The 17,034-nt window shown below is 35.0% G+C and overlaps 1 protein-coding gene across 5 annotated transcripts in view; it reads right to left on the bottom strand.

Moving 5' to 3' along the window:
- Positions 1-17,034, bottom strand: part of FSD1L (fibronectin type III and SPRY domain containing 1 like) — an 88,225-nt gene that overhangs the window by 12,477 nt on the left and 58,714 nt on the right. For 2 of the 5 annotated variants that reach the window (XM_064379347.1, XM_064379356.1), the window contains 5 exons: positions 14,665-14,794; positions 13,977-14,009; positions 7,854-7,954; positions 7,121-7,372; positions 2,889-2,977 (listed from right to left, as the gene is read on the bottom strand). In XM_064379347.1, the coding sequence (XP_064235417.1) occupies positions 2,889-2,977; positions 7,121-7,372; positions 7,854-7,954; positions 13,977-14,009; positions 14,665-14,794 (605 nt within the window). The remainder of the gene's footprint in view (positions 1-2,888; positions 2,978-7,120; positions 7,373-7,853; positions 7,955-13,976; positions 14,010-14,664; positions 14,795-17,034) is intronic. The other 3 variants (XM_064379350.1, XM_064379353.1, XM_064379352.1) reach the window with 3 other exon arrangements.

A 17,034-nucleotide genomic window follows, 5' to 3' on the forward strand; every position in this document is an offset into this window, starting at 1 on the left:
ATCAGCAATAGTCACTTTCACTACATAAAGTAAAGGGACTAGAACACTGAACAGTAGCAGTCTTGAAGTTACATCATAGGAAGAGAATGTGGGATGGAATATATATTTAAGAAGTTGACATTGAGGAACTACATCCAGAGATTGGGGTCTTATAAAACATGAGATCTAACGAGTCCCTTAGATCTGCCCCAGATTCATGTAAAAGGGCAATTGACAATTGAGACCAAAGAAGAATTAAATATTCTTTTGGAAATTTTTTTTAAGATTTGGTATCAACTGGACAATCATTATGAACACAACATGGCAAAACCATTGAGGAAGATGCACAGGATACTGGAATAGAGGGAGGGAAGGATGATCTATCTCCTTCAAGATGACCAGAGACAGATCCAGTACTTCTAGGACAGTGAGATGAAAAAGGTCAGTGCACCCTTGGCAGGAACCCCTCTGATGTCGCTAAGTGGCTGGAAACTATTCATGTAGGCCTTCTGAGTACCTTGTACTTTTCCAGATTTCTTTCTTTCTTTTTATTTTTTTTATTTTTTATTTTTTTATTGCATTTTAGGTTTTGGGGTATGTGTGAAAAACATGCAAGATTGTTGCATAGGTACATACGTGGCAGTGTGATTTGCTGCCTTCCTCCCCTTCACCTATATGTGGCATTTCTCCCCATGCTATCTCTCCCCAACTCCCCACCCCCCGCTGTCCCCCCCACTTCCCCCCAACAGACCCCAGTGTATAGTGCTCCCCTCCCTGTGTCCATGTGTTCCCATTGTTCAACACCCGTCTATGAGTGAGAACATGCGGTGTTTGATTTTGTGTTCCTGAAGCACTGTATTTTAAACCCACTCAAACTCTGAAAACTTTCTCCTTATAGTTGAGAAGTTACAATTAGGGATGATGATAGAAGAACACACATGCAAAATATTCTAAGTTTGCATTTGAAATACACCATTTTGATTTATAGAGGTAGCCTCCAAATTTAAGAAAAGTTCTAGTCAAAGTAACAGAAACTTTAACTGGATCCCAGAACTCCCCACAGGAACCTAACCTATGAAGAAATGCAGAGGGCTACCAGTTGGAAAAAAAACAGTAACATTTGCTTAAAAAAATAAATTCAAAGCCATGTTTTATTTTGTGCAGAGAAACATGATTTTTTTTTATCAGCCTGAAATTGAGTAGACCTGCAATCACATAGGATGTAATTACTGTGTGGTGTGCATACATATATTCAGCATAGCACACTAAGACAGTCATCTAATATTGTACAAAGATGACAATGCACTATGATCTTGTCAATATGGAATTCCATAGGGAATTCAAGAATGTACCTAGATCCTTACTTCATACCAAACACATCAATTCTACATTGTACTTGCATTGTAAATGCAGTCTATATCTAAATATGCAACATATACCTTTTAGAAGACAAGAATATTTTCATGACCTTGGGAGTGCATACTGATTTCTTAAACAGAATACAAAAAGTGCTAAATGTAAATGAAAAAATTGATACACTCAACAAAATTAACTTTTGTTTATCAAATGATACCAACAAGGGAAAAGGAAAACCAGAGTGAAGAAGATCCTACAAATTAATCCATAATAGGAAGACAACCTAATAGAAATACAAGCAAAAGATCTGAACAGCCAGTTCACGAAAAAAAATACCCAAATAGTCAACAAACATGTAAAAAGGTGCTCAACAGCACTAATACTCAAGGAAATGCAAATTAAAACCACAATGTAATATATTATCCACTAGAAGGACAAAACTTTTTTTTAAAGGTATTACCAAGCGTTGGCAAGGATTTGAAGAAACTCAAATTTTCACATACTGCTAGTTGTAAATTAGCGTAACCAACCACTTTGGAAAACTCGCAGTACTATTACAGTTGATTACACATGTATCATGCAATCTAGCAACCCCAATCATAGGTATATACTCAATGGAAATATACACATACATTTATCGAAAAACATGAACAAAAATATTCACAGCAGTTCTATTTGTATAAACCCACAAATGGAAAACACCCACATATCCAACTAAATTAGAATGTATAAATTGTGATACAGTCACAGAACGGAAAACTATACAGCTATAGTTCATGAGAATGAATGAACTATATAACCACACAGAATATGGATAAATCCCACAAACAATGTTGAGTCAAAAAGATACTGTATGATTCTATTTATATAAAACTGAAAATGAAGTAAATGTTTTTTTTTTTTTTTGAGCCAGAGTCTCACTCTGTCACCAGGCTGGAGTGCAACGGCACAATGTCAGCTCACTGCAACCTCCACCTCCCAGGTTCAAGTGATTCTCCTGCCTCAGCCTCCTGAGTAGCTGGGATTACAGGCACACACCACCACGCCCGGCTAATTTTTATATTTTCAGTAGAGACGGGGTTTTACCATGTTGGCCAGGCTGATCTCAATCTCCTGACCTTGTGATCCGCCCACCTTGGCCTCCCCAAGTGCTAGGATTACAGGCATGAGCCACTGCACCCGGCCAAATTTGGGGTATTTAAAGTCAATACAGTGTTAACGCTGGAGAAGCGCCATCAGGGACTGGAAATGGACACTAGAGAGGGCTTCTGAGGTTCTTGTAATGTTCTAGGTGCTGGTTACATACTTGAGTGCAATCCTATAAGAACTCATCAAACTACATATTTATGATTTGTGTACTTCATGTATTAACTTCAATAAAATATACCAAAAATATATGAAAATCACAGATTTGGGAGGGGTGAATTGGGGAAAGGGAGAAGAATATGAAGAAAAAATAAAATATTCTCCTCCAAATATACAGTATAGAATATTCTCCTTACAGTCGCCAAACCAAGTAAATTAGGTTTATATAAAATATAAAACATACTAACCATGAAACCAGGTAATAGTGGCTGAGTAAATTTTGTCTTAAAGGAATATAGCAACTGTTTCGAGTTTGCATCATAGAATGAAAGTTGACCTAAAAAAGAAAGAAAAAAGCCTAATTTATTAAACAAAAAATTATAGCATTTAATTCTAATGTATAATCATGCAAAAAAGTAATAATATATAAGTTGGCATTAATTTCTGTTATAAACTATGAGAACTGGATTAATTATTCTCACATGAAAATCAGAAGGACACATGCTTAAGTTTTCAAAGCCCAATCTAATTTTCTTTCCCTGGTTTTCAAGACCTCCATAATATCTCTATAATCTGGCACTATTCTACTTATTTAATGCAAACTATTTCTTTATTTTATCATTATTTAACAATGGCTTCATAAATCCAGTATAAACCAAGACCATTTCTTCCTCCTTATTTTTTCTATAACTAGCCTCTCACCCAAATCCTAATCACCAATTAAGGTTTACTCTATTAAACCCTGTCTTCTATCTACCTAAAGCCATACTCATACTCCAGTCTCTGAAATCACAGTATAATTATCATTGCTTCAATTCTGTTAAGTTTTTTTTTTTTCAATAGAGGCAGGGTATTGCTATTTTGTATAAGCTGGTCTTGAACTCCTGAGCTTAAGCAATCTTCTCTCTACCTCACACTCTCAAGGTGGTAGGAGTACAAGCATGAGCCACCATGCTTGACCTGCTTTGTTAATTTTTAAAATCACCTCACAGTGTATCTTTCAAAAGGATCATGCCCTAAAAAAAAGCTGTCTGTCTGACCTCTTAAACTGTCCAATCTAATGGCATCCTTACAACTGCTATCACTTCTTAAAACTCTTCTCTGATGACTATTCTCTTGGTTTGTATCATAACTCTGGGGGTAACTTCACAATCTCCTCCTTTTTTTCCTATTCTAAATGTAGCTGCTTTGTCCACGCTCTTTTTTCTTTATATAATGCTTCCTTAATATATCAACTGCCACCAAAGAAGAAGATAAAAGAAACTAGTATGTATGCACAATATTATGTAGGTTGCTTAATATTTTGAGGTAATATGTAAAGTACCCAGTACTTTGATCACAGTTAGTAAACAGCAGAACAGTAGTGCTTAAATATATTGTTCTGTATAATCTTCAATAGCAATTCTGTAATACTGTCTCAAATATTTAGCATCAGCTCTACTTAACTGCTGAGTTCTGGCACTGAATTTCAAAATGCTTGCTAAACATGCCATATGGTTATCCTGCTGGCATTTCATTTCCCCCAAAACTCGAATATGCTTCCTATCCTGTTGACACTGTCATCCTCTTGATCACACTGGCTGGAACCTCAAAGTCATTTTCAACTGTCTCTCCTCAGCTGATCCATATTTAGTTACTAAATCCTATGAATTCTACATCCACACTGTCAAATTCAGTCTTAATTCTCCACTGCTCAGATCCTTGTTGCCAGTTACTCAGCAAACACTTATTAAGGGCTTCCTATGTGAAAAGCACTTGCCAGGCAATAAGGACTTAATAGTTAACAAAAGAGACATGGTCCGCTCTACACTGCTTGAAGACTGCTTCCTGAAAAGTCTTATGCTCTCTATGCTTTCAATCTCTTCCAGCTTAAACCACTGACTCTCTAATATTTCTAAAACTAGATTATTTTATGACTATAGTGTTCTAAAACATGCAGAACCACCCCTCCCCACTACTAAAGACCACTCCATTATTATTTTTCAAGGCTCTCAGAATCTGATCCTATTCCACAATACAACTTCCCCTTGCCATATGTTATGCTCTAGGCTGAAAATTGTATCTCACTACTACCTTTGTGGACTCACATAGCATGGGAAAAGAAAGAGAAGATAAGCAAATGTTGTCTTGGTAGTTGAAAAAGAAAATGTGTGCCAATAAATTTGCCATTTATCCTGAGGAAAATGATTTATCTGATTCAAAGTAGGTTAAAAAACAAACAACACAGCAAAACTGACATGTCATCACTAAAAAAACTACTTTTTCTCCTTTTTTGAGTAAATTAATTGATAGCTCATGGAATTATTTGGGCACAATATTACTAAAATAACAAAATTTACTATTATTAGGTTAAGTGTCAACTTGGAAATAAAACATCTAGGGGATTACTTTAATTCAATATTATGTCTTCTTCAAATTTATTATACATTAGATGACTGTAGAGAACATGCTTATGAAATAACTAATTCAATGGGATTTAAACTTTTCTCAAAATATAAATATCAAGTTAATTTTCAGATGATTTTAACAGGAGAGGAAACGTGGCCAGGTCTATTAAGATGAAACTAAAAAAGGGTAAATGTAATAGCCATCATTTACGTTATATATAACATTGAGTTATTTTTAAAAACTCTAAACTGGCCGAACGTGGTGGCTGACACCAGTAATCCCAGCACTTTGGGAGGCTGAGGCAGGTGGATCACTTGAGGTCAGAAGTTCAAGACCAACCTGGCCAACATGGTGAAACCCTGTCTCTACTAAAAATACAAAGATTAGCAAGGCGTGGTGGTGCATGCCTGTAATCCCAGCTACTCAGGAGGCTGAGGCCAGAGAATTGCTTGAACCTGGGAGGCGGAGGTTACAGTAAGCTGTGATTGTGCCACTGCACTCCAGCCTGGGCAACAGAGCAAGACTCTATCTCAAAAAAAAAAAAAAAAAAAACCAACTCTAAACTGACTAATAAAAGAAGAAAAATAATTTAATATAATGCCATGAAAAAAGATCTAGTGGACTAGGGTAGCTACAAGCTCAATACTGGTCAGCAGTGCTAAGTCATATTAATAGAAGTAGCACAGCCAAATTACTGCCCTTTGCTAGTCAGAGGTCACGTGTTCCACTCTAATAACCAACCTTTAAGAAAAACACTGACATAGAAGACAGGCATAGGAGACTATAAAGACTTGGAAAAATTAAATTTTAACAGGAGCAGCTAATAACAGAGAATATATGGTCTGGAAAAACAGGGCAAGAAAAGCAATGTTAGTATACCCGTAGTTTTTAATAAGGATTATCATGCAAATATTAATGAGGAAATATAATTCTGTGTTTATTCAGATAGCAAAATTTAAGAGCAACAGTCTCCGGAGTTATAGGGAGACTCCGGAGTTAAGCGAGTTAAGTTAAGCAAGTCAACTTAAGAAAAATATTCTAACCAAGAGCTGTCCAACAATGAAACAGCCTGCTTTCTAAGACAGTAAACTTCACATTAAAAGTTCTTCAAGGCGGGTGGGGAGGGTGGGGAGGGATAACATGGGGAGAAATGCTGGATATAGATGAAAGGGGAAGAGAGGCAGCAAACCACCTGGTTATGTATGCACCTATGCCACAACCCTGCATGACCTGCACATGTACCCTAGAACCTAAAGTAAAATTAAAAAATTATAAAAAAAAAAAAAGTTATTCAAGCACAGGAGTGCCAACTACCTGCAGAGATAATGTAATAATGATTTTATACTGTGTGTCAGATGGAGTAATTTCTTTTCTTTTCTTTTTTGGATTAGATCACAATGTGTTAATAGTTCTGTAATAAATTCTGATATTGGGGGAAAACCCCTTTGGCCCTTATAAAGATATCACAAGTCATTCTGAAGAATATCTTTAAAGACAGCATCTTGAAAATTAAGAACATTCCATTCATATCAAGTTTGATGGGGTTTGGCATAATAAAAATTTGCTGTATAGCTTATATTTACTAGGATAGTAGAAAATATGGCTCTCGTATCTTCTTGAATTTTTAAAAAATTTTCATAGGTACATAGTAGTACATAAAATGGTTTTCATATAGGCATGCAATGTGTAATAAACACATCATGTAAAATGGGGTATTCATCCTGGGTTGGGTAATTTCTAAGGTCTACTTCAACTAGAAAATTCTGACTACCACTCTTTAGAGGTAGGTAATAAAATATAGTAAGGAAGGAATTAAAATGGACAGAAGAAATGTTAGTGCTGAAGACTAAAATTAGCAAAATCTTTCAGATTTAGTATATTATAAATGAGTGCTTTTGTAGGGCTCCAGGCAGACATCACATATACCATTCTAGTCAATTCTAGAACTGAGATTATGATTGTGATCAAAAATCTACTTCATCAAAATGTCCTTACCACAATACAAATGGAAATCCTGTATAGATGATTACCAGTGAAAGGTACTGAAATTCAAGCAATTATGATGAAATAACATATGAGAAAATAAACTTACCCCCATCAAAATCACAAAATACACCTATTTTTTCAGGAACAGTAACATCCAAAGCTTTGACTTTATTATTATGCTTTGCTGCAAATGTGTTTTGTAGCCAGTTGTTGACATGGATACACCAACTAGTGTTTGTCTTTCCCAACTGGTCAAATTTCCCCAACGTTTTGTATGCTACTCCTACACTGTAGGATTTACAATCCTTCTGGGCCTTGACTTCCCAATAATGTTGTCCACTTTCAATAGCAGTGTCTCCTACAAAAGATCAGAAAGACAGATTTGACTCTCATCTCTTCGTTATGAGTCACATAGTTTTACCTATCACTCTTCCCAAAAAAAGGCACAAAAAATTTTATTCAAGTACTTTTTCTATAAGAATAATCTTGTTAACACACAGACACTAAATGCAGAGTGCCTGCTATAATTTTACCTTTATGTTTAGTGTTATTCTTCTGAATATAAAATGCTGCTGAGGTTTTCTTCCTTACTATCTCCCCTCCAGGTTTATATATATATAAAGATGTGGGAACACCATGTAAGCTAATGTAGAGTTTTAAAAGTATCAATATTAGTAAGACACTCTGAAAACTCCCCAAAGTAATTAAGCTTCAATTGAGAAAAACTTCTTGCAAAGATTTATTCAATATACAGGCAGTCACTTTGAGTGGAAAGTCCACCAGTGTGATTGTGATGCCTTTAATCTGAGATAATAAAGAACAATTATGTTTTATCCTACCCAGCACTGTGTATGATTCTCCAGTAAAACGATCTCTACTGCCTCTTACTGCTGGTGGCCTGGAGCCTACAGATGTTCGTTTTGGGGATGGTGTACCACTTCTAGATAAGCAAGAAGAAAAAAGAAAAACAAATATTTTATATTCTAAATGTTTCATAAACTAAAATTACAATTCATGGAAGAAACCTCTGAAAAGATTTCTAATTATGCTATAGAAATAACAACATTCAATTTAATCTAAACTATTATTAAAGAGCGCTGTCAATTATAAACACTGAAATGTAAGAAGCTATCAATACAGAGCAGGCTGAAAACACTAATGGCATGCAGACTGAGCAAGGCTTATACAAAGAACACATAGCTGAAATAAGAAACGATGCTAAAATGTGACAAGACTTACTAAAGGAAACAAAAAGAACTCAAGAAAGATAATGAGTTACAGCTTAACTTTTTTTGCAATTAAACTTAAAAGCAAAGATAGGTTTCTTCTTATAATCATAACTAAATAACCCTTTTTATAAATAGTATTTTTGCTCTGAATCTTACCTTCTTAAAAATAGAAATGGTGGCCAGGCACGGTGGCTCACACCTGTAATCCCAGCACTTTGGAGGCCAAGGCAAGTAGATTACCTGAGGTCGGAAGTTCAAGACCAGCCTGACCAACATGGAGAAACCCCATCTCTACTAAAAATACAAAATTAGCTGGGCATGGTGGCACATGCCTGTAATCCCAGCTACTCAGGTGGCTGAGGCAGGAGAATCACTTGAACCCAGGAAGCAGAGGTTGTGGTGAGCCAAGATTGCACCACTGCACTCCAGCATGGGCAACAAGAGCAGAAACTCCATCTCAAAAAAAAGAAAGAAATGGCAATTTTCCAAATCCATGCACAGGATAATATCAAGTATTATAAAGCATTTCTCCTACTAAAATAGACAAGATCCACCTTGACTTCCTCTTATCTTCCATATATCAAATTATATGATATATGGAAAACTTGAGAATATTGGGATCTTTACTAACTTTCAAAACCTCAAAATAGATTAAGTCCCAAAGATGTTTTCAAAATAACATTTTAATTATATTGAATTACTGCATTTAAAAAAAGATTTTTTTGGTCAAGATTATCCCAAAGTTATTATTTAGAGAAAATGGAACAACTATATTCTCACCACTGATTAGAAATAAAAATACTTTTTTCCAACATAGCACTGGAAATTTTCTTCCTAAGATCAATTAGTAGATTTTAATATAATCTATCAATACTAGAATAGAAATGCCTGACAAAGGCAAAACAAGAACACAGATAAAATTTAAAGTCATTTCATATGATTCATTTCATAGAATTCAGTGACTTCATTCTGCATTATTTAAATGTCTTGCTATCAGCAGATTTATTAGACAATTTCCAAGAACTCAGGACCACTTCAACTGTCTTTTTAGTGAATAATATTAAGTAGCAAAAGTATAGGTCTAGAACTATAACATTCACATGGCAGTTTATTTCTTCCCAAGGGATTTCAAAGGTCCTTTTTGTAAAGGTATTTATTTAAAAAGACACTTAAAAAGTGACTATAGGTTCTATTTGAACAGACAGCATGAACAAAGCTGAATGTGGATAGATAAGATTAAAAATTCTGTGAAACTTGTGCTAAGGAAGAAAGTAGTTTCTTGCCATTGGGTAGGGGGACAGCAAAACAGAATGTGAGGGGGGAAAATTCCAGAATAGTTGTTGAAGTCTTCTCCAAAATGAAGGATAGAAACAAATAAAAATTACTAAACATTTATACTCTTTATCCTGAATAACAAAAATATATATTTTCACTTCTTCAAGGTTTGGAATGACCACGTTTTCTAAGCTGATACTTATACAATACTTGCAAGAGTCATTAGTAAGAAAGTAAAACTGCAAACATTGTCAACTGATAACTCAGGAAAAAAGAACTACATCATAATTTTCTTTTTGATTCATTTTATACAAGCTGAAAGAGAATGTTAAAAGCCTGATTACAAAAGGTCTATGTGTTTTCACAAGTTTTATCTTAAGCTCAGGAGAAAATAAAACATTGTATTTGCCCCAGAGTTTTAAAAAAAAAAAAAAGTACATGTAGCTCTATATTCATGATCTTGTAGGGGGCAAACAATCTTGAAATCAGCGATTTGTAAACCATTTCCTGAACTCAAGGGAATCCACAGATGCCACAGAGGTACTATGGGAAGAAGCCAGCTTTAGGGCTTCTTCCCTTTTTTAACCAGCTCTACTTTTCTCTTTTTAGACTAGGCTTCTGGAAATACTTCATTAAAGAAACCACACTCTTGTTTTTTTTTTTAAAAAAAAAGGTGTGAAAAACAATATTTTAGATGCAACATTAAAGAAAGACAGGGAAAGAAAGAAGGTAAAAGTAAAATTGTTTCAACATGGTATATAAATTATAACAAAAAAGCTTTTAGGTCTCCAGAACACCTACGTAATAAAAGAACTTTGTGTGATTGAGGTTATCTGAAATGAAAGTACATTCTCCCTTAGAAAAAAAAATGGGTGCAGAGCTCACCAAAGATTACCCAATTCATCAAGTTACCAATTCATAAATTGACTTCATATCAATCTTCCTCCACTCAAGTTATTCAATAGCAAATATTGGTAATTATACACAAATGAACCCACTTTTAATTAATCAAAAATGTCAGTATTTGTGAAAAATTACTTTTGTAACTAGAGAAGGAAGATGTGATGCAATAATTTCAGAACACTAGCTCTTCATTCTATCTAACTTAACTTCAAAGCCCAGTGCTTTTTAGTATTGCTAGTATTCTCCTAACTACTAACAGTCATGACTATGGTTGCTATTCAGCTGAGAAACAGAGCAAAGAAAGTCAACAAGATTTTGTTTTGGGTAACTAGGTAAGAATCACATGAAAGGAGATGAGAGGTTGAAGTAAATGTGTAATCAGGAGTGAGAAGGAATTAAATGAGCCAAACCAGTGGTTTTCCTACGTAGCTGCACGTCAGAACCACTTGGGAAACATTAAAAAATGCAAATTACCAGGATTTACCATAAACTACTAAATCAGACACTGGAGGGTAGGCTTGAGAAACACATGTCTGTGTTTTTAAAATAAGAATTTCAAGACTTTGCTGTTTAGCTGGGCTAGGAGCCACTGAGGTAAAACAAAGCAAAACTTTCCTATCAAGGAGCAAGGATTAAAAGGGTGATGAAAAGACAGGTTTTACACAATCTATCATATGGCACCCTTAGTCCTTGTTTGCTATGGCAAGTGAGGAACTTGGCTATGGAGTAGCTGAGGGAAGGGAAATAACTGTTGCTAGGAACCACATCTCTATCTCTGCATCCTCAGTACACAGTAGGTGTACAATATCTGACTAGAAGGAGCTTATCTGAGTAAACAGATAGTAAATTTGTGATGTTACCAATTAAGGACCATCTGTATCTTCCTGAGTAAATATGTGATATTATCAATTAAGGACCATCTGTACCTTCCTGAGTCAAAGAACTAAATTGGAAAAACAAAGGCCTTTGGCATTTTGTAATAAATCGATGATTGTCAATTGAAAAGGCACACAGAATGAGAAACAATCAGGAAACTTTTTCAAAATACACTGATGTTCACCACCTCAACTGGTGGGTCAAAGGGTCTGCTGAGAGAAAACATGCATTCTGAAAAATATTTCCCAAGTAACTCAGCGCAACAAATAGAAAGTGAAAGTCATATAAATAAATAGAAAAATTTCACTTAGCACTGTTTCAAAATGTGTTAAGAGCTCTTTTGATAACCAGAAAAACAATTTTTAAAAATTTATAACTTACCAGTAGTAAAGAAATAAAGGGAAGCATGGAGAAAAGAAAAACAGACATTAACTATTGACATTGGCAGTTTAATTTCAGAGAAAAGTTAAATAAGGAGAACTCTTCCATTGCTGCATTCCAGACTTCCTAAGTCACTTTTGCAAGAAACAACTTAAAATAAGTTTTATGTCAAGCATGATCTCCTCCCATCCCCTCCCTCAACCAGGGTTAAGAACACCCTGGCCATTTAACTACCTGAATTTAAGTAAGGCTCTTTAGCTACCTCTCATCTGCATTGTTTTACCAGCTTCTCAAATAATCTCTTTGCTATCCAATTCATCTTGTTCATTATTACAAGATAAAGCTACCTCTGATTTCTCTATTTAAAAATCTTCACGTACTTCTATACTGCTTACAAATGACTTAGCACGGCATTCTGGTTCTTGATTTAGTCCCAATCTGCCTTTCTAGCCTTCTCACCCCTAGAGAGCACTACACAGCTAAATATACCAGTGAAAATGTTTAAACTCACACCATTTGCTTCAGTGCCTTTCCTCTGGCTGTTCCCCCTTTCACTGCAAGTCTAACCACCACACATTTTTCCACTTGCTCAAGAACTAGCCTAAATACCATTTCTTTAATGAAAGTCCCCCAAATCCTACCAAGCTAAATAACCAGCCTGAGGAGTCCAGCTCCAGGCCCAAATTCTATGTGTGATCTTTCAGGCCCAAGCATAGGCAGGTGTTGGTGAGGCAGGGTGGGGGCACAGGGTAGGGTGAGCTGCCCTCCTCACACCAGACTTGGTGCACAGCTAGTGCACTGTAGTTGCTAGAAAGAGTTGCAATTCCACACTTCTCCCCACCACAATCATACACCATATCTGCATTCCTAGCCAAGGCACCTCTATTGAGAGGTCCCCTTATCAGAGGGAGGCCATAGGCCGAGATACTTTTCAGGTGCCTCTGTGTAAAACTCCTTTAGGGCAGAGGCCAGGGGAGGAGTGATGGTCTAAAAACATTCTTCTACACTCCGTTTTAGTATTTTCCCATTTTAGCCCCTCAATCCCCACCTTCTTGGTTCTCAGGTCCATAAACTGGCAGGAGTCTTTTGTTTGGGGCTTGCTGGCATTGAGAAGATCCACTACTTGTTATCTGTGTTGATTTATGTGACCTTCAACCAGGGCCATTCTGTTGGGAAAAACTGAACACTGGGGAAGTGAGTACCCTTTCTTTCGTGGCCTCTTGCGTATACTATCACAGCACATCAATAAAGGCTTGATTATTATTTAGCTAGGCTCACTATCCTACCTGACCACCTCAACACCTGACAGCTCTAGATGTCTTTCTTCCTCTGAACACCTTTATTCACACTTAGCATTGCACATATATCTACCTTGCATTATTGCTACTTTTACATATATCTCATCTACATAAATTAGGGCAAATTTCTTGAAAGAAGAGACAGTGTTTAATCCCTATAAATCCTGTAACATCCAGAAGATATCCTACAGTGAGCAAATATTTATGGAAAGAATATATAAATGCGTATAACGTTCCACAAGTAGCCTATATATAAAATACTCTTAAAAAGTAGGGAGGGAGAAAGAAATGACATAACCTTAAATCATAAATATGCAATCTAAAAATTTCCAAGTGACCAAACAAAATTTCATAGACTATTAAATCCAGCATTTTCCAATTTATAATATACCACAAAACCACTTTAACCAATAATGAGTAAATCAACTGAAAAGAAGAGAAAGCTAATTTTGAGAAGAGAACACATTCTGCTTTCCGGTAAAGATATGTAGTATCTTCAAAATAAGCACATTATTACTCATGCAAATTGAAACAATTCATCTTTCTGGCACTGTCTTTAGCAATGACCTTTATTTTTTGTCCTTGTTGCTTTTGAAACTGCCTCATCACTATAAAATAGAGAACTATTCAAACCTGCCGTGTGTCAAATAAAAGCAAAGATATAATGTTAAACTAATGAATATTACTCAGTACAACAAGAAAGATGCCAGCTATGAGTACAAGCAGAAAAAAATCAGATAAGGGAAATAAATTCAAGAAAGACTTTAAAGCAGAGCTTATTTTGTTGCCACATACAATATAATCCAAATAATATGCAGCACACTATAATGTAAATTCAAAACGTAAGCTACCAATACAGTCTACGCAGAGCAGTGTTTTAGCTTATGAACGCTGCCGCAATGGCTTCTGCATATTGGTTAATAGAAAAAATCAAAGTTGTTTTAAATCAGCCAAGCTAGATTATACTAAATCCTAGAACTAGACAGACATAGATCATCACCTTGTATGTTTCTTCAGTGAAGTAACATGGACACTGTCAGATAAAAACAGGCAACTGTTAAGAAACTGTTTTATAACTTTAACAGCTTATAACAAAATCAGATTAAAGGCCTGGTGAGGAATTTTTTGGGGTTCATTATTGTAACTCACATGGCATTTATCTTCAATTTGAGCAAAAATTTCTTCTATTAAAAAAGAAAGAGGCTCCCATGCTTTGATTTTATTTAAATAACTTAGTTATGACAATAACAAAAGGTCCTCGAGCTTGCCTCTTAGGTTCATTGTGTTGCTGATGAGAGGTTAAGACCCTAGGGTTGTACCTGTTAAACACTGTCATTTAGTGCAAACCAGACCTGCAGGTAAGATAGGTGATCTTTAAGTCTAAAATTCAGGAATTATACCAGAAACTTCTTCTAAAGCAAGTCAAGTTGCTGCACATGTAACTTTAAAAAATTGGAATACTGAAATGAAAATGTATAAGAGGATTAGGAATGAAAATAAAAAAGAGTAATAAAAACGTTAATGACATTCAACTATTGACAAATAGTATTATATTCTTCACTTTGGTGCTACTAATATACCATAAATCTCATAGGTATATTGACTAAGAATTTCAATGTAAGTTACTGTTACTTAAGAACCAGTATACAATCATTTGTTCATATGACAGATTTACTGCCCTAGCTTACCTGCCCTTGTTCTCTTTTCCTTTAATTTTACTTTCTTGGCCTTTTCCTCCAGTAGGATCCCACTCTACACAGGTATCTTCAACTTTCAAGTTCAAATGGGATGAAGAGTTATCCAAATTGAAGTTAAGTGCTATTTAAGACAATATTTCAATATATATTTAAAATATAGCATATCTCCACTTTCTGAAACACAGCTATCATCACAATATTTTCCTACTCAATCCAATACTGAATACAGAAAATAAAGTTCAAATTCATAATCTTAGCTCTTGAAGTTCTCAACAATTAGGCTATAATTTATAATTCTTACCTGATTTCCCATTATTCTTCTCAATATATCCTATACTCCAACCAAATACAATGTACTTGCATGGCTACTGGCATTTCTGCTGTTCATTCTATTAAAAGCTCAATGAGTACACAGTAACCTCAATTTCCTGTTATTAGGATATCAGTTGACTGTTATAACTAAATAGGAAAGGGAACTGGAAGAATTAAGGAAAAGGATAAAGCTACACAGTATAAAAAATTATAGAAGCTGGCATACACATTTTCTCTGATGCTCTAATATTTAATAATTTCACACCTAAATTCTCAGTTTCAAAGTAAGACAAGCATGGAGAAACTGAGGCCATGATGGCAGAACAAGGAAACTGACCCAGCTGATAGATGATTTACATGGCAAAGAGTACAGAGGAAAAAGGACCACATAAATGAAAACAAACAAACAAAAAAAACTCATAAAACAAAACGATGCTTTCCAGATTACTTGATATTTTGAGGAATTATCTATACTTTTCACAAGACTTACTCAGAACTGCTAATTTAGGAAATCAGTGAAACAAGTTATAAGCTTCCCTTTTTGGAAACTGAGGGTAAATCATTAGAATGTATTGATTCATGGCTGATCAATGTACCATTCCTTTTATCTTAAAATATAACTCTCAGAATCTCAATCTTGCAAGGTATCAGCTATTACAGTTACTAACTAAACTGCATATTAATTCTATTTCCCTCCAAAAGTTCAAACTTCTAGTAATTATTAAGAAATAACAGTATTCCTTTATAAAACTCAATTTCACTTACAGATATTACTTAATTTAGCTAAGGCTTCAGTGTGTCTGTGAACTATGTATCATCAAACAACAAAATAAACATATAGAGAGCCTGTTTACTTAATGAATCAATAATCCTTTTATCCCCTACTGTTCTATAAAGAGCACTTTAATTTCAACTATGCATTGGAGCTATTGTTCATTGTTTTTATTTATGAAACAAGATTCTGAATACAAATCTACTGACCACACAGCTTCCAGTAAATGTCATACAATACAAGGAAGTTCACAGCTTTCAAAATCTGCATCTAAACAGAAATAAACTTACAGAAAAAAGAAATAATGCAGCAATAATGCAGCTTCTTAACAAAAATGAAAATAGAATTCCTTAATAGGCAGGTTACCAGAAGGTTAGGATTAAGTTAACACTGATACCCTGCATTTCCAAGAATGAACTGCCTTAATAAAGTTAACATCTATATGTGAACTATTAGGTAATGCATGTGACAGCACCTACGTTTTTGAGAAAGAAAGTTGGATTTAACTCTAAGGTGCCATCAATTCTCAACTGCTTGCTAAAATCCTAAGGCTGTTTTTTTTTTTAAAAAAGAAAGACAGCCTAAGGCTGTCCCCTAATGTTTGCTATGATGGAGAGAAGGGCCACCTTCTGGTGTCAAAGGTGGCAAAAAAAAAAAAAGAAAGTACCACTCCAAACCACGTAAGACCAGAATTATCAAATGCTGCAGCATCCAAACAAAAAGACATGGGTTTCAATCCTAAGAGGTGTCATTTTCATATTTCTTTCTCTTTTTGGACATTATCCCTTTATAGGACCTCAGTAGAGTTATAGAGCTCCTCTAAGGTAACACAGATAACACTTTGTATTAAAAAAAAAAAAATCTAGCCTCAAAAGTGAGGTCCTATCTCTTGTATAAGCCCTATAATAAAACTAGATACTGGTTCCCTTATCTTTAAAAGTCTGTGAAAACAAAGCACCAAATATCAGAGTACAGATATGTTTCTTATGTTTTACTTGTGGCAGTGGCTGCTTTATTGATAAAATTATATCACAGCTGCTATCAATTAAAATTGGAGAGTAATTTACGATTTAGTAATATAATATTGTTTACCTTCACAAACAATAAATAATAATATAGCTTAAATATTCTGGTGATAAGAACAGAACTTATATTACTCATTACTTTTGAGAATTTCAATGCCAGAAGAAATAGTGCTACATATGTTGAAGGGCCAGAAATAAACAATGTTCACTCTTTTCCATACCAAGAACCTTACATGGAAGGATATGAAATTT

This window comes from Aotus nancymaae, unplaced genomic scaffold (genome assembly GCF_030222135.1).
Source record: "Aotus nancymaae isolate 86718 unplaced genomic scaffold, 86718_ANA_hifiasm-v0.15.2.pri h1tg000003l, whole genome shotgun sequence".
In the NCBI taxonomy this organism is placed as follows: Eukaryota; Metazoa; Chordata; class Mammalia; order Primates; family Aotidae; genus Aotus; species Aotus nancymaae.